The sequence below is a fragment of the Lissotriton helveticus genome, chromosome 5_1 (assembly GCF_964261635.1).
Source record: "Lissotriton helveticus chromosome 5_1, aLisHel1.1, whole genome shotgun sequence".
Classification (NCBI taxonomy): domain Eukaryota; kingdom Metazoa; phylum Chordata; class Amphibia; order Caudata; family Salamandridae; genus Lissotriton; species Lissotriton helveticus.
In genome coordinates this window covers 1,892,526,569-1,892,547,953 of record NC_136065.1, presented here as the reverse complement: position 1 = coordinate 1,892,547,953, position 21,385 = coordinate 1,892,526,569, and the positions used below count along the sequence as shown (strand labels likewise).

The 21,385-nt window shown below is 45.2% G+C and overlaps 1 protein-coding gene across 3 annotated transcripts in view; it reads right to left on the bottom strand.

Annotated features, from left to right (window-relative positions):
* Positions 1-21,385, bottom strand: part of STAT3 (signal transducer and activator of transcription 3) — a 397,539-nt gene that overhangs the window by 116,919 nt on the left and 259,235 nt on the right. For all 3 annotated transcript variants that reach the window (XM_078645389.1, XM_078645391.1, XM_078645390.1), the window contains exons 13-15: positions 19,106-19,199; positions 12,242-12,289; positions 87-170 (exon numbers count right to left, since the gene is read on the bottom strand). In XM_078645389.1, coding sequence (XP_078501515.1) covers positions 87-170; positions 12,242-12,289; positions 19,106-19,199 — 226 coding nt within the window. The remainder of the gene's footprint in view (positions 1-86; positions 171-12,241; positions 12,290-19,105; positions 19,200-21,385) is intronic.

The window sequence follows — 21,385 nt, the reverse complement described above, 5'->3', positions numbered from 1 at the left end:
TACACATTTATAAAGGCGAAACCCAAAAGTGAAAAATGTATTATATTCAATGTCTTGTGGAACAAATGAGCCCTCTCAGTACCAACCTCTAGATCGATTTTCAGGCCCTGGTGGTACACCTCGGTCTCGAACGTGATCAGATGAAGCTCTTCAGTGACAATGAGAGACGCCTGCAAGAGAAGTTGGCATTCTTTATTGTAATGATGGTTGCAGTATAAGCTGTGTCATTTCATTTCTTAAGTGACTCTTCTGGTGCTGGACTAATACAGGTATTTGCAGCAGATAAGCATCACACAATCCCACTCAGACAAATAATGTTGAGCAGGTCATTACTGAGAATGACCCATTTGCTGTCATGTATTTAAAATACTGCTTTAGCCTTTACGCAACAGAAAACTGCAGGGTAACAAACTTTTTGCACCTCTGTAAAACTGGTGTAGTGTGCCATTCTTGACTCCCAACAGCCAAGAACTGCATGTACAGTTAAGGAGGACATTACTTGAAAATGCAGCTATGAACCCCCAAGTGAATGAGAAGCCAATGTTTGATAGTATGCCTGAGGTGGAAATAGATGGTGCCTGGGATACTTTTTGGGAAACACGGGAAAGGGTCTAGTCACCCTTAATACTCCTCAATTGGGCTATATAGCAGCTTTCTAATTCTTCTTCCCTATGCTCTGGGGCGTAACGAGTTGAATGTGTCCTTGTCCCAGATTTTATTGAAAGAAAAGATATCTTTTTGAAAAAATAATGTAACAGTTTTTGTGATGTCTATTTCCTTAAATGCAACATTGTTTTAACTCTGCTTCGTTATTCTATCTTCTTGGGTACTTTTCCTGCATATAAAATGTTTTCTTTATGTTGGACTCATTCACGTGAGCTTCTCGTCTTGTCTTGCATGAACCCCAAAGCTAATTTACAAGTTCTAAAGCATCATTTACGGCATTGGATGCAAACAAACTGTCGTTCAACAACAAGGCTGGTAGGGCAAAGAAAAAGCAGCAGGAAAAAGGCTCTCAAACTTCATTGCTTCTTTCTTTCATACTCCCATAGAACAACAGAAGAACTACGCAAAGTGGATCTGGAAATCCTCCCCGCACAGGTCCAGAAGTCTGAAGACGCATCTGTGAAAATACAATCTCATCATCATGAGACTTCTTCCCCAGTCATGAGATAACTCTTTGAGAGACCAAATCCCAGCATAATTTTTCACTTTCTATACCTTTAACTGCTATATTCCAAGACCTCAAGCGGCCAACCTCTGTCTCGCAGCTTAAATACAGACCCATTTTGATGTGGGGCTCTGTTGTCTCACTTCCCCTTCCAGATGATGTGCTCAGTGTGAGCTACGTAGTGAGTTGGTCAGAGAGCCACAGTTACCACCACGGACAACTCCTGTAGAAAGTTATGCAAGACTCTGGATCGCTTGACTTCCTAGTCTATATCCGCATTGGACGTCTTGATGCCTCAACTGCTTCATGAGCCATTTGACTACCTAGACATCACAACGCCGTAGGCCTTTTTTTCACCATAACTATTTCAAGCAATACAAAGTTTTGCTTCGCCGCACAGTCGGCAAATACTTTAAGCCTTATTTTTATATCGTACCATCAGAAAAAGCAAGTATCCAGAAGATGTATAAAGCAAATAATCCAGTATGGACTCCTGTAATACTCAGATGACAGGTAGGAGATCCACCTGAAACACTGCACATTGGTAGAGAGTAAAGATTCAGGGTTTATTTGCTGCAGCTGCATGTCCTCGATTATTTGGATTTTAAACCTCGCCATATACATTTTTCACATCAAGTACTGTTGTGAATTGTCACCTAAAGACTGTTTTGAAATTATGCTGTTTTGATGTTGTGGATTGACCTGATGAACAAGTTACTTACCTTCAGCAACGCTCTTTCTGCAAAAGACTATTTACCTGCAGATTCCTCACTGTTTGAATATTTCACTGGCACAGTGTTATGTTATGTTATGTTATTTGTATTTTTATAGCGCACAGCTGCCCCAGCAAAGGGGCGTCCTGGCGCTTTGACAGACGCTGTAACATAACACACAATAAAAAAAGAAATTAACTAGACACTAGAAACAGGAAAGTTTTAATCGCTTGCCTGAATGCGAGCAAATCCTCAAGAGCTCGGATGTGTACCGGGAGCGAATTCCATAGGCCTGCCGCTAACACCCTAAAGGAACGGCCACCCATTCTGCTCAACTTAAAGCGTGGACAGACAGCCAAATGAAGCCCCTCAGATCTCAAGGATCTCGAAGGTACATAGGGCGTGAGTAGATTGGCGAGTGCCGGCGGCGAAGAAGATTTCAAAATTTTGAAGGCCAGACACAGCGCCTTGAACTTAATTCGCTGTCTGACCGGGAGCCAATGCAAGGCCGTGATGGTACCAGACACTGAGCAGTGTCTGGGAAGGCCCACAATGGCTCGTGCCGCGTCATTTTGTACTCTTTGGAGCCTAGAGGCCTCCGTTTGATTCACCCCTAACAACAGTGAACTGCCGTAGTCCAGCCGAGATAGTATCGAGGCCTGGACTACCAGCTGTCTGGTAGGGGGATCAAAGTACTTTAAAACCGGCCTAATACCACGCAATATTCCATAGCACGTGGCCGCCACCTTCTTGGTGTGGTCCCTGAAGTTGAGCGCAGAGTCCACCCAGACTCCTAGATTTCTCACTCCAGCAGCTGGAATAGGAGTGACACCAAACTCTGATGGCCACCACTGGTTACCCCATAGCTCAGCGTGCTTCAGTGCTTAATTTGAGCCAGTGGTTTCCGGTGCTATGACAGTCTGCCACATGGTGGTGTGGTCTGTCTTATTTAAACATGAGTACAAAAACAGTTGTTTATTAATTCAGTATATATTAAAAATGATGATTACCTACCGCCCAAGCCATTCTTTTAGCTTCAAGGGTGTGGAATAGTCTGATTGTCACACTTACAGAGGCCATGGGTGGAGCAAGCTGCAGTGGCTTCCTGATTAGGGCCCTGGTACTTACTTTGTTACAAATAAAAGAACAGCCAGGCGGTCAGACTTGATCCAGAAAAGTTTAAGCAGTACCTCTTTATGCCAGCTTCGCTATAGAAGTGACGTGCAGAGCCAATGTGGACATCACTACTGCACGCTGTCAGTTGCTTTCGAGACTGTCCACATCTCTAGACGTGGAGCCCCAAAAGTAAATTGGTAGACAAGTGTGCGGATTCCTAGACTTATGGTCTTATTAATAGATTAAATTCAATCACAGAGCGGGGAGGATGGGAGAGGAATCTGCAGCAAGTGTCTCTATCAGCTGTTACAGAAGGTAACTTGTTCTCCTGATTGAGACTTCTACCATCAAATTTCTCACCTTATGAATAGATACCCAAGTAGAACCTAATGGAGGTGGGGCTACAAATTCAAAAAAGAAAGTCCTGTGGAACCAAGTGGGCAAAGCACTCTTCTCGGTGGACCTGGCTGTCCAGACAATAGTGCTTTGTGCACATATGGAGGAACACCCACATAGCTGCCTGGCAGATGTCTAGGACAGGGACTGGGCATGCAAATACAGTTTAGGCAGCCTTGGAGGAGTAGGTTTGCAAGCCTTCTAGAGGCTTAATGCAAAGCAAATGTTACTGGAGAGCACGATCCAGTGCAAGAGGGTACGTTTTTGTACAGCCCTTCCTTTCTTCGCTTCTACGATCCCCACAAAGAGCTGAACATCCAACCAGTGTTCTTTGGTACGATCTATGTAAAAACTCAGAGCTTTCTTGGGACCCTCAACTCCAGAAGTTTGATATGAAACTGGGACTCTGTCGGAGACCAAAGTCCCCATGGCCACCCCAACCCAGAAGTGATGCATCGTTCACCACTGTCAGCTCTGAGTGGGGAAGGGAGAAGGGTCTGCTGCTGACCCAATTGCAATCTAGTAGCCAGCACTGCAGATGATTTACAGTCTCCTCCAAAATCCAGATGTAGGTTCCCTTTATGTTGGGCCCTGCAGAACACACAAATGTCACCTGGCATGCTCAGCCAGCAGAATGCAGCAGCAACCAGTCTCAGGATCTTCTCAGTCACTAAATCCAGGACTGAGGCTGAAAGATTGGGGATCATAGCCTGAATGTCGATGACTATCTTTCACGGAAGAAAGGCACAAAACGGAACCATATCCAGAATGGCTCCGATAAAGGAATCAGGTGTAACTTTGGCACATTTATAATGAATCCCAAAGATGACATGATGTTCACCGAAGGTGGTTGACGAGTACCTGTGTCGAGCCCACCTTCAACAGTCAGTCGTCGAGGTAGGGGAAGACTTGCTCTCCATGACTGTGCAGCATGCTGACCTTTAAAGCATGGGCGGTAGGCGCCTGAGCCTCTCCTGTGAAAGCGCTGGGCCGTTTGCTGAGACTGGATTGGTACGGTAGGGATGCCTCGCTCTAAGACTCAAAAGGAGCGATGAACTGTTGGTCCTGGCGAGGCTGCATGGAAAGACCTAGAGAGCAAGTGGTAGCTCTACTCTCTTAAACCGTGCAAAGGCGGAGTCCGTCTGGTCTCCAAACAGGGGATTCTCATTAAAGGGCACGTCCATTAGGGATGACTGGATGTCATCCTAGAACCTAGTGACCGTAGCCACTTATGGTGACGAATGGCAAACCTGCTGTCCACTGCGTTCCCAATGGAGTCAGTGGTGTCCAAGCCACAACCAATCATGAACTTGGGCGCATCACAACTATCTTGGATGGTATGCGAGAGGACATGGCGAAGGTCCTCTGGAACACCACGGAGGACTGTTGCCACCGAACTCTCAATGGGCATTGGCGTAGCAGCCTAAAAAGCAAGCAGCATTAATGGAACACAGGGCCAAACTGGCAGAGGAAAAGAGGCACTTCCCAAAGGTCTCCACGTGTTTAGAAGTGTTTGGGAAGTTATTTGGGCTTCAACAACTAGTAGAGGTCTGTGTCACATGGTTCTTCTGAGAGGAGTGCTGAGACAGAAACGCTTGGTTCCAAGGAGCAGGGCAGTGGAGCCGAGCAAACAGCCAGGTTGACCAGTGGGCCATGCAAAGCTTGGCCCAGGCCTCCCAGAAGGATATCTGTGAGGGGCCCCATTAAAGGGTAGAAAGGGCTCGGAAGCGATCTGACCTTGTTGGAGGACTTCTGTATGAACATTCGTCCTTACCTCCACAGTGGGGAGTGGAAGGTTGAAAAACTGGCTGTCCTACTAATGACCATAGTGTATGAAGCAGACTCTTCTGTGATGGGGCACAAGGGAGGAGGAACCATGGGCTGGGAGAAAAGAGCTTTCTCAGACTAGGTGACAAGCCACTCGCCTCTTGCAAATCTTCATGGCAGTTATCCTCTGTATAGCGTTGAGCATACTTGGCCGCTGGGTCGCAGATCCAAATCCATGCAAAAGAGTGCGCACCAGTACCTCACCCGGAATCGGGTGCGATTTTAGTTGGATTTGGGCATTCTTCAAATCGTTGGTTGGTTTCAGAGTCAAAAGGCCAGGACCCAAGGCTGCGTCTGAATTGGCTCAGAGTGTACAGCTGGTACCGAGAGTGAACCGCCAGTTGTAACCCAGATCAAGTGCATCTCAGCACTGTGGGGTCCGAAGACATGCCATAGGGAGCTGGTAAAGAACCAAACAGCAACAAAGCTAAAAGCCCTGGGAATTCAGGTTGTGCCAGAACCAGCAGCCAAATTGGCTCAGAAGTCGGCCGACTTCAGGAATGCGACAAATGGCACCTCTTCACAAGACATCAGAAGACATCAGAAGAGTGATAATGACAGGAAGGAGGGAAATACCGCTTGGCCTTCTTGCGCTTATCTGAAGACTTCGAGCGTGTTAAAGAATTGCCTGGTATCTATGGCCACTTTGGGTGAGGGAACAGGATCGGGAGTGGGACCTGGAATGACCCTGAGGGGGAAGTCTTTTTGTGCTTGGAGACCTAGAGCTTTGCCTCACACTCCTTATGGCCTTGGGTTTAATGGTAGTTTAGTCTTCACAGTTCTTGGAGTGGAGGTCCGAGCTCAAACACCACAGGCATACCTGGTGAGGCTCGGTCACATACATCTGCTTGCAACAGTCCCTAAAGGGTTTAAAGCCTAATGTATATGGGAGGTCCTTTACACAATGAAGAGAAACATTTTGATTTTCTATGGAAAAACAATAAGGTAACGGTCTCTGTGAAACGAGTGAAGGTTCTGATCTGAGTCTGGTGTCATGGAAAGAAAGGAAATGCTGTCAATGTGCAGGAGTGGCGCCTATAGATGCCCTTGATGTCATTTTAGGAGTGGAACGGCATTAGCGCGGAGATGAACAGTGACACTTTACGGTGCGCAGAGAGAGATAGGGATCGGCCTTGGGGCTTCTTGCCTCCTTCCTCAGTGATCGGGCACAGACCGTTAAATTTGGCCAATTCTATTAGGCCGCTAAACCCCTGTTGTGCGGTCTTCCCTGAGCCCGACACTGTTTAATATCTATGTTGCCCCTCTGCCCAAGGCTATGAGATCCTTTGGGCTAGAGGTGCCTTGCTATGCGGACGACACCCAAATTATGGTATCCATCTCTCACAGTATCAGGGACTCTGCCCTAAATTTCAGGAATTGTATGCAGGCAGTCTCCTCCTGGATGGTGGAATTTTTTTTTAATTGAACGGGGAGAAGAGTGAGGTCCTGCTTTTTGGCAGCAAACCTGAGATTTGGTCCAGTGACTGGTGGCCGGAAACGCTAGGCGTCTGTCCCTGCCCGGTATCCCATGGGAAAAACCTAGGGGTCATAGTGGACAATTCACTCTCCCTTAGTCTGCAGGTCAACAGGACGGTGTCAACATGTTTCGGGATTCCTGGGATCCTCAAAAAAATCTCCCATTTCCTCTCTTATGAGTCACGCAAGAAGGCTGTTATTGCTTTGGTAACGTCCAGACTGGTCTATTGTAATGTCCTTTTTCTGGCCTGGTGAGACGGCTGCAGCTGGTACAGAATGCAGCGGCCAGGCTGGTGATTAACTTACCGAAATACCATTCAGTCACAGCCTCCATTAGGACGCTGCACTGGCTCCCCTTGGACCGAAGCATCCTTTTCAAAACCCTGTGCCTGACTCATGATGCCTGTTACGGCTCTGGCCCAGATGGGATTAAGGCAATTTTCCATTGATATGTTTCCACCAGACAGCTTCGGTCCTCCGATAAAAATCTGCTAACAGTACCAAGGTTTAAAAAGGCAAAATGGGGAGGCAGAGCCTTCTCCATTGCTGCTGCGAAGCTGTGTAATTCCCTCCCGGAAGAGCTCTCCAGACAGGTGTCTCATTCTCTTTTCCACAAAGCCTTAAAGACCTGGCTTTTCGCACAGATTTCAGTATGAGCATGCCTTCTTCCGTCTGCACTGTTTAGTTCCGCATTGCGCCTTGATGCCCTTGGGCTAAGTCCGCGCTTTATAAGTTCAATACTTTCTTACTAACGGACTCCATCCAATTCAGTTCCCCTCTTGACCCTTGCCATCTTCCTGTCTTCCAGCTAGCCTCGTTCTCTATATCCCCTCTCCTGACCAAATTCATCAACATCTCTATTCAATCATCTACAATTCCTGAGACTACGAAACAGGCCAGAGTCTTCCCCCTTCTCAAAACACCCACCCTAGATTCTAACATCTCATCCAACTATCACCCTATTTTTTGGTTTTCTTTCCCTTCCAAAACCTTTGAAAAGCAAGTCAATACCCAGCTGATTCTTTATCTTGAGTCTGTCCTTCTGACTCCTCTTAGTCTGGTTTCTGTCCTCTTCACAGCACAAAGACTAGCCTCATTGCTGTGCTAGACAACTTAAGAAACACTTTTGATCAAGGAGCATCCTTGACTATTCTGCACCCTTCTGTATATCTGCCATCAAATTCTTCTCAAGCATATGGCAGAACCTGGTTTCTGGCAAGCTGCATTAAAATAGTTTACCTCCTTTCTTGTTTCCATATCACAAACTGCTACTCTCAAGCCTTTTTCCTGGGAACCCTCTCCCATCCAGTATGACATTAGCAATATTTTCAACATTTATATGCAACTATACCTGTTCTCTGGGACACCGATCCCATTGCTCATCTTTGAAAAACACCTCTGCTCCTCCCCTTTGGGGAGGCGTAGCCCACACCATAGACCTTGCAGTCCGGGTGCGAGGAGGGAACCCAATGTTGAAGCAGGTCACCCTTGTGTGAGTAAGGAGTATTGTCCTTAGAAGATTTTTCCTGACAGCTCCATCACATACACAGTGAGTATACAGGACACAACTTCGATACAAGTGATCTGTCTGTCCTGACCCATCAGATAACAAAAAATTCACAATGTGTACATTAGGTTAACTGAGTAGACCATAACTCCATACTGAGTAGTACATTTTATAGGGGGCGTGGCCTGCAGGGGCAGCTGGGCGGACGCGTCTTAACATCGCTCCGTCATCCATCCCTGCAATCCGGCATATTTGTTCTGCATCGCCGCAGTTTGCTGTCACGGGGCCAAGCCCAAAGATCCTGTGAAGCCTGCGCGGGCTTGAAGTGGTGCGAACCATGCTGCACCAGCGAGGTTACGGCCATGAAGGCAGAGCAACAGAGGGGCCGGAGGGCCCCAGGTGAAATTGTTCAGGAGAGGCGCCTGCAACTGGGCCCTGGTTGGACGTGGTTCGTGGAACCAGACTCCCGTGGACGCTGTGTTCCAGAGGAAAAATGGAAAGCAAGTCAGAGGCTGGTCCTCGCAGCTGGCATTGGAGTCTTATGGGCAGGGCCTGGTCCCACAGTACGAGAAACAGCAGTCTTGAACATCCAGCCGGGAGGTGAGCCAGGTGGGAGGGAGGAGCAGCTGGGGTTATCACTCGATAACTCCGCACACTTTGCACCCAAGAGAACTGTTATGTCTGTACCTGGGATAGCATAAGATTAAAGAAAGTGGATTCTCTATTCCCTTTCTTTGTGAGCATCTTTAGAAAAAATAATCCTTGGGGGGGGGGGGGGGGTAGACCATGTTTCTTTGGCCTATATTTAGATGGCAGAAGGGTACTACATATATATGTATTGCCACTGCAATATGTTAGGCTTTGAAGCCAATTCTTTATTTTAGGTATTTTTGGCAGCAGACCTCCCCCCCCCACGCATCACCACCCTACTTTTGGCAAGCAGTATTGTGACAGCTACATATTTCCTAATAACAACCAGAATGTCTTTAATAAATCCTAGAAAAGCACTCCTGGGGGATGGCCTAAAACTGTGTTGAGTAATTTCACAAACTCTTTCTTTCCAGAATGCATCAATATCCAGACAACCCAGGCTAGGTGCATAATTACATCTTAAACAGCTTGCAATATCTACTAAACAACATGCCTTATGCCTAGCCAGTGCATAATAAAATCTTTGAATGTACTTAGAATGGAGTAGTCTGTGTTTACTATTTTAATGACACTTCTTTAATCTGGATAGAGTAGTATTTCTACTCCTCGCCTGTTAAGGGCTGTCCCAGATCAGTATCCCACTTTGTATGGGCCCAGCTCTGAGAATTAACTTGTAAATTAACTATATCATCATTGATTAGGGAAGTGAAATGCAGAGTGTTGTTCATCTCTATCACATTGTCGTTTGTCAAAGATTTCAAGGTGCAGTATTCCTGGAAAAGCATATTGCAGATGCCCCGTCAGACAGGCATCAGTGGAATCAAAACGGCACGTGACAAAGATGGAGGCACGTGCCAAGAGGTTGCTTGCCTCGCAACAAGGGCTTTATATCCCATACCTCAGGATGTGTGAGACGAGCACCGTCTATGAAGGTGAATCCTCGCTCAAGTCTTTGGGTGGATCCTGTCAGATCTCAGCCTGGCACTAATAATTAACAGACTTTGAAACGAGTCCTTCTGGGCCCAGACTCCATGTACCTAAGCTTAGGGGAAACAGACTATTTGGTTTCTCCACAATGACTGTAGAAACCATTAAGGTAATCCATGCCAGTAATCCAGTCCCTGTTTACATTTCACATGTTGTACTTCATCTAACATTTCATGAGAATTTCATTTTTTTCCAACAAAATAAATTCTGGGAAATCATTAAAATGGCTATCCCCTTTCTGAGAGATAGGGTATAAACTGTGATTTTACCAACCTTCTCCTCCAAATGTGAACCACTGCCTTGCAGTGTCCCACAAGGATCATCACTCAGTTCCACATTATTCAAAATCTACTTGTAGCCCTAGGCCAAGCTGATCTGGAAGTTTAGATTTTCGTAAATGTCGTCCACAGACACCTAAGTTCCCTTCTGTTTGGCAGACATGTTGGCAAAAGCTTCCAATTTATATGCATACCTACCAGCAGTAGCTCCTTGGAGGAGTAGGAATTCCCTGAAATTAGACAATGACTAAACCAAGCTTCTCATCTTCAGTTCGTTTGCCAACATTCGTGCTCCTCATTGATGGCCATCAGAGCTGGGAGTAGCGACTAACCCTTCGAAGCCCAAAAACTTTTAACACATGCTTTGTAAAGTTCTTTCCTTCCTGTCTAATGAGGCTCACCGTACAGTGGTTCAAGCAATAATTTTGTCACTTTAGACTATTGTAACGATTTGCATTTGGGCCTCCTGATAAAATCCAAGCAGCGATTACAATTCATCCAGAACTTGGCTTTCAGAAAACTTCTGGGTCTCCCTTATATTGGCTCAGTAACAGAGACACGAAGGGCTCTACACTGGCGACTGTTTTACTTACTGAGTTTTTCTGAGCCTTGGATGTTGGAATTTAAAATTAGATTATATGTTACCTGTCGAGCCTAAGGACTACACGTGCTTATATGCTAGACATCCTTGGCGTCTCCGGCACCCGTATGGGCAAGAGGGCATTTTCGCATTTCACGCCAATACTCTGGAACTCCCTACCTATCAGTCTTTGCTCTGAAGAGAGCCATCTAAAATTTCGGAAAGGTTTCAAGACCTGGATTTTTTTATTAAGTCGTGGCAGCGTCAGGAAACTCTTTTTGGGTCACAATTGCACTTTATAAATATGCTTCATCATCATCGTCTGATAGATTAAGTAGATTAGTGAGCAACCACTGTCTTCCAGTCTGGGACAATTTTCATAATTTTCACTTTGTTCTGCTCCATTTTGTTTTAACTGAACTATCAACTTCGGTAGAGGGAGGAGTGGAGGAAAGGAGATGTACAGAAATGCTTTCAACCAACTGATTAAAAAGGAATTCCCCAGAGTTACTATTTCCTCAAAACGAGATGCAAAGTCTTAGCAGTTTGCCTTCTATGCCACTGCAAAAAATTTAAATTTGCAGACGTCCCCTAATATAGTTCAGATTATAGTAGTAGAGAACCCATGAATGCTCACACGCTTAATTTTTGAAGGTGATTGTCTGCAATGAGCCCTCGTTTATTTTTGGCACTGGGACTCCCTCCGCTCCCCTCCCCTCATCTGGCTTCTGACTTTGACCAAGAGAGGAAGGGCAGAACATGGAGAGTAGGAGGAAGAGCGAACTAGTGACAAATGGATAAAATAGAACCTTAAACAGAAATAAACTATAGGTTCCAGAAGGTATGAGGTGCATTTAAAACTAAGTAGCCTTTGTATTTGGAAAACCAGGTATTCAGCAGCAAGTGACAAATTCACAAGAAAAACTCCGAGCATATTAAGCACTTAATAGTCCTCTGAAACGTACCCGTTTGCAGTGTGCCAAGATCATGTCTCTGGCTATAATTCAGCGCCACGATGACCGCACCTTGTTCCCACCAGGGAGTTAGCCCAAACTCTGCATCAAGGGAAATGACCCTTTGCAGTTTTTGCAAAGGACCGTGTTCAGTGCTTGCTCAGTTTAATTTGCAGTTTGTTTTTTGCAGGAGAGGGAGAACCCTTCCCAAAACTCATATAGAACACACAAAGTACAAAGACACAGTACACCCCCCCATTCCCGAACACTCTGTGACCACGCATTAGGCCTTACAATTCCTTTCCTTCTAGGTTTTCACTTCCTGTACAATGGAAATAGTAAATTGCAAGGAAGAGTACGCAGTTTCTCCATCGCATAACTTGGATTGTTTTCTTCTTCATCCATGAGGCACATGATTCTATTTATCAGTGCAACAATGGCATGCATGTTTTGAGATTTTCTAAATGCGTCTAGCTTGGCAATTGAAATAACATTTGACGATTCTTAACAGTTGAAGACTAATGTGAATGACAAAAGATATGTGTGTTAACCAGTATGATACAACTCTAAACCCACACGGACTTACATCACAGTTTGCTCTGCCTCCATTGCCACATCTCTGCTCTCGCAAGGTCTATAAAAACAAAGAAGAAAACAATCCGTCTTGAGACCCAAAAGAGGACATAAAACATCAGGTCATTTGTAACCGAAAAGGAAGTAAATGGCACCTCAGAGAAAGGTTCAGACCCAAAGAGGCAAAATACAATAAAATGCAATAAGGACTAGAGGTCAAGTTATGAACATATAGTAGGCAAAAATTAAGAACAATGAACATGTGGCCCACCAAATAACTATTAGTCGGTAAAAAGCATGAAAAGTAGCAAACATGATATATCCGCAAAACTAATACAGAAGCATATAACTGATTTAACAGGCAAGCATATTTCAAAGGAAAATGCTACTTACAAGTATGCATTTGTTCTTGGCATGTAATACTGGAACAGATAAAGGTAGCCGGGGAGGCGGGTGGGCGTGTGCAACTCTGGAGCTCTACATGCCAAGAACAGATGCATACTGGTAAGTAGCATTTTCCGTTCGAGGCATATGAGCTGCAGATTGCACACTATGCATAGATTGTATAGCAGTACCCACACTAGTGGCGACCACCCGTATCTGTTGCAGTTGTTTGAAATAGTGTTTTAAGTACAGCTTGGCCTACAGTGGCTTGTTGCTTTGTTTGCACATCTACACAATAGTGTTTTGTGAATGTGTGCGGTGTAGACCATGTAGCTGCTTTGCAGATGTCTTCCAAGGGAATGTTCCCTAAAAATGCCATGGAAGTCCCTATTTTCCTTGTAGAATGGCCTTTTGGAGGAATTGTTAGTGTACGCTTCGCTTTATGGTAACATATCTGGATACACTTAACAATCCACCTGGCAATACCAGATTTTGATATTGGGTTGCCTTTATGCGGTGGTGAAAAGGATACAAAAAGCTGTTTTGTTTTTCTAAAGCTTTGCGTTCTCTCTATGTAATATAGTAATGCTATTTTGACATCTAATGTGTGCAGAGCTCTTTCTGCTACGGTTTGTGGCTGCGAGAAGAAAACTGGCAGTTCCACAGACTGGTTTAGATGGAAAGGAGAAACTACCTTTGGCAGGAATTTAGGGTTTGTACGAAGAACAACTTTATTGTGGTGCATTTGCAGAAAAGATTCTTGAATGGTAAATGCTTGCATTTCACTAACTCTTCTTAACGAAGTAATGACTACTAGGAAAGCCACTTTCCATGTGAGAAATTGCAATTCGCATTTATGTAAAGGTTCAAATGGAGGTCCCATGAGTCGTGTGAGCACTATGTTTAAGTTCCACACAGGTGAAGGTGGTAGCCTTTGAGGTATTATTCTTTTGAGACCCTCCATAAAAGCTTTAATGGCTGGCACTCTAAAAAGAGACAGATGCTGTCTATTTTGTAAGTAAGCTGCAATGGCAGCTAGGTGCAATCTGGTAGATGTGTAGGCTAAATTACACTTTTGAAGGTGCAGTAAATAGCCTATAATGTGTTGGATGGATACATCTAGGGGATTTATATTGTTGTTTTGACAGTATATTACAAAACGTTTCCACTTAGCAGCGTAGCATGCTCTAGTGGTGGGACGTCTTGCTTCCTTGATAACATTCATGCATTCTTGAGGGAGTTTAAGATAACCAAACTCTATGACTTCAGGAGCCAGATCGCAAGGTTGAGCTGAGCTGGGTCCGGTTGTCTGATCTCTCCATGGTTCTGAGTCAAAAGATGTGGAGATAGGTTTAGTTTTTGATGTGGTACCACAGATAGCTGTAGCAGTGTGGTGTACCACGCTTGTCTGGCCCACGTTGGAGCGACTAGTATAAGCGTCAGCGAGTGTTGTTGCATTTTGCGTACTAGTAAAGGAATCATTGGTAGAGGAGGAAAAGCGTACGCAAATAGTCCTGCCCACTTCATCCATATCGCATTGCCTTTGGCCAATGGGTGTGGGTATCTGGCATCGAAGTGTGGGCATTTTGCGTTTTCCTGGGTGGTGAAGAGGTCTATCTGAGGTTGTCCCCACATTTGAAAGAACGGGTGAAGAACTTGTGGATGAAGTTCCCACTCATGCATCTGCTGAGTCTGCCGACTTAGCAGATCTGCCATGGTGTTTTGAACCCCTGGGACGTGCTGGGCTATTAAGATGTTCTGAGGTATAGCCCACCTCCAAATCTGCTGAGCTAGTTGAGAGAGCTGCAGAGAGTGTGTCCCTCCCTGTTTGTTTACGTAATACATGGCTGTCATATTGTCTGTGCGGACTAAGACAGTCTTGTTTGCCACTTGTGTTTGGAATGCTTTCAGAGCTAGGAACACAGCTAATAGTTCCAGATGGTTGATGTGGAGTAGTTTTTGCATTGGTGTCCACCTTCCGTGCGTGGTGCAATGCAGTAGGTGGGCTCCCCAGCCGGAGAGCGATGCATCTGCTGTTAGTATGATTTGTGGAACTGGCTCTAGGAATAGTCAGCCTTTTGACATGTTTTTTGTGTTCCACCATTGCAGAGAGCGATGAGTCCGACTGTCTACCAACACTAGGTCTGTTAACTGACCTTGAGCCTGGTTCCATTGGTGTGCTAGACATTCTTGAAGTGGACGCATTTTCAGTCTTGCGTGAGGTACTATGAATATGCAAGATGCCATCATCGCTATGAGTTGCATAAACACTCGAGCTGGAAGCGAGTGTTGTGATTTGAATTTTGTTAGGAGCGTTTGCCCACTTGTTATCATTGCTGGAGAGGGATAAGCTCGTGCTAGTTGAGTATTGATTGTGGCTCCTAGGTACTGTTGTGTGTGCGATGGTAGCAGATGTGACTTGGTGTAATTTACTGTGAAGCCTACGTCGTGGAGTAACAGCATTGTATTGTGAGTGTGTTGTACACACTGGTTGTACGATTGTGCTTTTATGAGCCAGTCGTCTAGATATGGGAAGACGTGGATGTGCTGTCTTCTTAAGTGTGCTGCTACCACTACTAGACATTTGGTGAACACTCTTGGCGCTGTTGTTACTCCGAATGGGAGTACCTTGAATTGGTAGTGCTGTCCTAGCACAAATCTTAGATACTTTCTGTGTGCCTGGTGAATTAGAATGTGGAAGTAGGCGTCTTTGAGATCTAGTGTGACAAGAAAGTCGTTCTGCAACAGGAGTGGAAGGACTTGCTGAAGTGTGACCATATGGAAATGATCGGGTTGTATGTAAGCGTTTAGAGGTCTGAGGTCTATAATAGGTCTCAGAGATCCGTCTTTCTTTGGAATTAAGAAGTACAGGGAATATACTCCTTTGTTCCTTTGATGTTTTGGAACTATGTCTATTGCATTTTTCTGCGAAGAGAAAGTACTTCTTGTTTGAGCAGCGTTAAATGATCTGGTGACATGGGCGCTGTTTGGGTGGGTAGATGTTAGTTCTAGACAGTAACCTGACTGAATTATTTGAAGCACCCACCTGTCTGATGTGATGTCTTTCCAGGCTGACAGGTATTGCTGTATCCTTCCCCCGACAGGAGTGGAATGGGGCGGGGGAAGGGGAGGTGAGTCATTGGGTAGGGGTGGAGGCAGATCGTGTGTTGTTATTCTTGCCTCTGCCTTTATTGTTACCGCGGTAACCTCCCCTTTGGTAGCCCTTACTGTAGGTAGACGGAGTGGGGCTTTTGTATGTTGTAGAAGGTGTATCGGATGAATATCCTCTGTTTGCACCTCTATATGTGGAGCGACGAAATGAACGTCTGGGAGCCTGCGACTGCAGGGCTCCCATAGATTTTGCCGTGTCTGTGTCTTTCTTCATTTTTTAGAGGGAGACATCAACCTCTGGTCCAAATAAGTGTTGCTCATCGAATGGTTGATTGAGTATAGCACTTTGGACCTCTGGCTTGAATCCAGATATACGTAGCCAAGCATGCCTGCTTAGCAGGACGCTAGTGTTGACGGCTCTGGAGGCTGTGTCTGCTGCGTCTAGCGCGCAGCGGATAGATGTGTTAGTGATAACTTTTCCCTCTTGAATTAGCTCACTAGCTCTATCTTTAAATTTGTCAGGAAGATGTTGCATTATTTCCTCGAGCTCATCATAATGTGCCCTCATAGCGTGGCTAGTAAGGCTTGCGTGTTAGCAATGCCCCACATGTTTGCCGCTTGTAAGGCCGTTCTTTTCCCCGACGCATCAAGGAGTTTAGATTCCTCGTCTGGTGGTGGAGCTTCTCCTGATGTTTGAGAGTTACCTCTCTTACATGCGTTAGATACGACTAGAGAGTCCAGGGGAACTGGTCCCTTTATATATGCTGGGTCAGATGGCGCAGCTTTATACTTTTTCTCCACCCATGGGTTTATAACCCGTGTCCTGACTGGGTCTTTAAAGACCTGAGAGGCATGTTTAACCACGCCTTTGAGCATAGGCAAAATTGCTGAAGACCTTTGTGCGGTGTCAAATGTGTCTAGCAGGAAGTCCTCCTCTATTGCATCGGAGTGCATGTCTACCCCATGGTATTGTGCTGCTCTAATCAGTAATTGGTTGAACCCCATGGTGTCTTCAGGAGGTGAGGGCCTAGAGGGGTATATGTCATCTTGTGGTACATTTGGGACATCTGGTGTAGTATAGTCTTCCCATGGGTCTGGTGAGGCTGGAGGATAATATGGGTCCTGTGGATCAGCCCCTGTATCTGATATGTCGTCCCCATTATCATCATGTGTGCTAGATGGTGTAGGGGAGAGAGGTGGTGAAATATGGGGGGGGGCGCTTGGGTGCAGGAGGCGGGGAAGGTACATGCATAGGTGAGGTAGCAATGTCCTTTTTCTTCTTTGGGGCCGGTATTGGTGCTGGTGCCTCTGCTGGTCGTTTCTTTGATAATGTCAATCGACCAGTTTTGGGATCCTTTATGAGAGTCTTTTGCTTTGGGTCCGGAGCAAACAAGTCTCTTTCAGGAGTGTGATCTTTTGGCGTGGAAGGTTGTTTCGGCGCCGCAGCGGCTTCTTTCGACTTTTTATCTTTAACGGGGGAAGCCGGGGTCTTGTTCGGTTCCGAAGTCTTTTTCGATTCCGGGTGTTTTTTCGGGTCCGATACTTTTTTCGGCTCCGGTGCGTGCTTCGGCTCCGGTGCTTTTTTGGTGCCGGAAGCTTTTGTTGGCTCCGAAGTTGGTTTGGGTACCGAGGGGACAGAGTGCTTCGGCGCCAATGGCTTCGGAGCGGAACCAGGCGTTTTTTTCGGTACCGGTGAGTGTGTGTCGGCACCGAGTGGGGGTCGACTCGAGCCCGAGTCGCCCGAAGGCCTTATTGACTTCTTGGCTGAGCCCGAAGGTTGGGCCGTGGAAGTAAAATTTCGGTGTGCACCCGAGCGCGAGGGTGTGACCGTAGCCTTTTTTCTGTGTGTCGAGTGAGGGTTGGGGTCGACGGTCTTATTTACGACCCGCTGCGCTGTTGTTACGTCCTCAACATCAGAATCCTCTATGCGGAGGAACTGCCTGTGGCCTCCAAACCCTCTGACATCTGGGGCCCACTCTCTGAATATCTGCGTACTGTCCCGGATCCTAGCGAAGAGGCTCCCGCAACTGACGCTCATCCCTAGTTATTTACCTGTATAAATCTTGATGATACAATGTGATTGTAAGATGTAATGTGCATATTGTCTATTTGGGTCCATACTATCAGCAAATTTTTATTTTTTGATGTATCTCTTTGCAAATCAGTGGCGTAAGCCTCTGTTTGAAGCATGACATGTATCTGTCGTCGGCATTTTTTGATAAAACTGATAAATAAAAAAAATAAAAAATAAAAAACCATCAGAATCCTCTTCTTCCGAATTGCTGTTGACGTTGTGTTCTTCTGGGACGTTGACTCCTTCCTGGAAAATGTCGTCCGGAATCGAAGCTGAAGATCTTTGAGCCATTGTTCATCTGGCTCTCCGGTCCCGGACAGTCTTTTTGGAGCGGAAGGAGGCACAGGCTGAACAGTCCTTGGCCTCGTGCTCCAGAGAGAGGCAGAGGTTACACACCTAGTGGAGGTCGGTGTGGGGAAACTTCGACCCACATTGAGGACACCTTTTAAATGGCGTCCGTTCCATTAGCTGGAGTCGAGGCCTAGTTGGGCCCGAAGGCCGTAGTCGATGACCGGAATGGATGTTCTTGGTCTCGAAGAGTAGTGTCGACAGGAAAACGCTTTCTAGAGTAGTTTCTTGAAGCCGATGAGGATTGTGTGCCGATGGTAAACGGTTCCAACACGGAGCGCTGGAACCACATCCGAGCCCGGTGGCGGAAAAAAACAATCTGGGGATGGAGCCGATGCCCATGCGCGGTATCACCCAAAGGAGGAGTCACCTATCCCGTGACTTCCAAAGACTTTCTACAACAAAAACAAACTGCAAACATCTGGGCCCAACACTAGGTGGCCATCTATGCATAGTGTGCAATCTGCAGCTCATATGCCTCGAACATAAAATTATAAACACCCTAGATCAGATGATTTAGTTATAGGTAACATACGACATGCACACACACCAACAAAAAATGGTCCGACAGATGGGAGACATAACTGCAAACCTCGCCTAGTTGCATGTGAAGCGCACTGTGTGGAGCCAATTCCAGCAAAAATGAATTGTGAACAAACTATCAAGAAGGTAAAAATAAGCATGCAGTAAAAAACGAGCAAGATGAAGCAATGCCACTCACATACCACCAGAAGTTTAGAGCTCATTAAACTCAAATTATACAGAACGTTTCAATATAAACTGGAAACAACTATGCTTCGGAGAAATCTGAAATGGTTTATGGTAGACTTGTGTCCTTACAAGCCAGAAAGAAACCTGGCAAGCTAACAAGAATGCACTGCAGCAAGCGCAAACTAAAGGGTCCCCTGCTCATTACTGGAGCTTAACAGACCTCTGGGGCTCCCTGCTCCAAATACCTACCAGATGTTTGAATTCTGCAGACAGACTGCCATTGTTGGACTCTTCCATGTTCATGACCTTCGTATTTGTTCCCAGAATGTTAAACTTTCTAGACCTGTATGTTTCAGAAGAAATATCAGAATATATTGAGGGAACTGCTTACAAAAGAGCACATTTCTGCAATACATACCAGTTTCATAGTTGTACATCGGTTCATATTCACAAACTAAGCTTCAACAGTGGCATTTTTTCAACAACAGAACAAACGCTATTAGTTATTTTTTGAATTTGCTGAAATAGTATGAAAACAGACCACACTCTCTGCAACCATCACACAATGATGACAACTATGAAACATATCTACTTCACAATCACAAAAGGGATGAAACATTAATGTGTGAAACCAAGACGAAAAGATAGCAGACAAGATGTTGCAATCTAAAGATTGTCACCAACAGTCCAAACCACAAATTCCCTCCTCCTTCTCATCTATCACCACTCTGCAAAAATCACATCTAAGTGGCCTTCATAAGCCCAGCATTACTCTGGCGATTTTTTAATTGTACATTCTGACTTTTACCCTCGAAGCATAAGGTAAACCAGCAACGAGATAAATTCTGTGAAAAATGTGAAAACACAGTTCTACCTACTGAGACAGTAACATTATTTCCCAATCTAATGTAGCTCATTACCCTGTTCATCCTTTCAGGGTTACTAAAGCAATCACTACTCAAAACAAGAGTAGAAAATTTGCATCAGATATGGACATTGAGATGACGAGTTACATATTGTCTCCTGATTTCTGCCCAGCTTCCCTCCTCTAAGAGCAAGATGGTTTGTAATAAATCTCAAACAAAAGGAGGTAAATGTATTGAGCTTATTTCATCATGAAAAAGTTACTTTTAAACCAAGTTATTCAGCACAGAAAACTTTACTTAACAGCTCTGAACCAATCAACAAGAAAATATAAGGAAAATGCTACTTAACATTATGCATCTGTTATTGGCATGTAGAGCTGTAGAGCTGTATACTTTGGCATAGATCGCCATCTGGTGTTGGGCTTGGAAGTTTGCAGTTTGTTTTTGTCGCAGAAGTCTTTGTTAGTCACAAGACAGGTGACTCCTCCTTGTGGTGACAGTGCGCATGGGCATCGACTCCGTCCCCAGATTGCTTTTCGCCATGAAGGGTAATGATGGAGTTAGTAGGAAAGTATAAAAGGCTGTCCATGTGTAATGTATCTAAGTAAGATAATACTGCAACGGATAAAGGTATCCGGGGAGGTGGGTGGGCATATACAACTCTACAGCTCTATATGCCAAGAACAGATGCATACTGGTAAGTAACATATTCCGTTCAAGCTGTAGATTGCATACTTTAGCATAGACCACCCAGCAGTTTTACTCCTTAGCGGTGGCAACCTGTATCCGTTGCAGTGGTCTGAAAAAGTGTTCTCAGTACAGCCTGGCCCACACTCGCTTGTTGCTTTGCTTGCATACCTACACAAAAGTTTTTGTGAAAGTGTGTGGTGTTGACCAAGTTGCTGCTTTGCAGATGTTATCTAGGGGAATGTTCCCTAAGAAAACCATAGAAGCCCCTAGTTTGCTTGTGGAATGAGCTCTAGGGGAAATGGTTAGCGTGCGTTTAGCTTTGAGATAGCATATTTGGATGCATGTAAAAATCCATCTTGCAATTCTTGTTTGAAATGGGATTGCCCTTGTGAGGTGGGGAGAAAGATACAAAGAGTTGTTTAGTCTTTCTAAAAGGTTTAGTTCTTTCTTTGTGGTATAGTAACGCCCTTTTGACGTCTAGTGTGACAGGAGCACATTCTGCCACTAAGTCTGGTTGAGGGAAAACACTGGGAGTTCAACAGACTGTTTAAGGAAGAAACTACCTTTGTAGAAATTTTGGGTTAGGTCTAAGAACCACTTTACTGTGATGCATTTGCAAAAATGGTTCTTGTATGGTTAAGGCCTGGAGTTCACTAACCCTTCTGAGGGATGTGATAGCTACCAGGAAGGCTACCTTCCAAGTGAGGAACTGCAACTCAACTTGTATAGAGGTTCAAATGAGAAACCCCTGAGCCTGGTAAGGACAATATTGAGGTTTCAGGCTGGGGAAGGTGGAACTCTAGGGGGAATTATTCTTTTAAGTCCTTACATAACCGCTTTGATAGCAGGAACTCGAAATAAAGACAAGTGTTGGAGGTAAGCTGCTATTGCAGCTAGATGTAATGGTATAGATGTATATGCCAAATTACATTGTTGTAGATGCAAGAGATAACAGATAATGTTTTGAATGGAA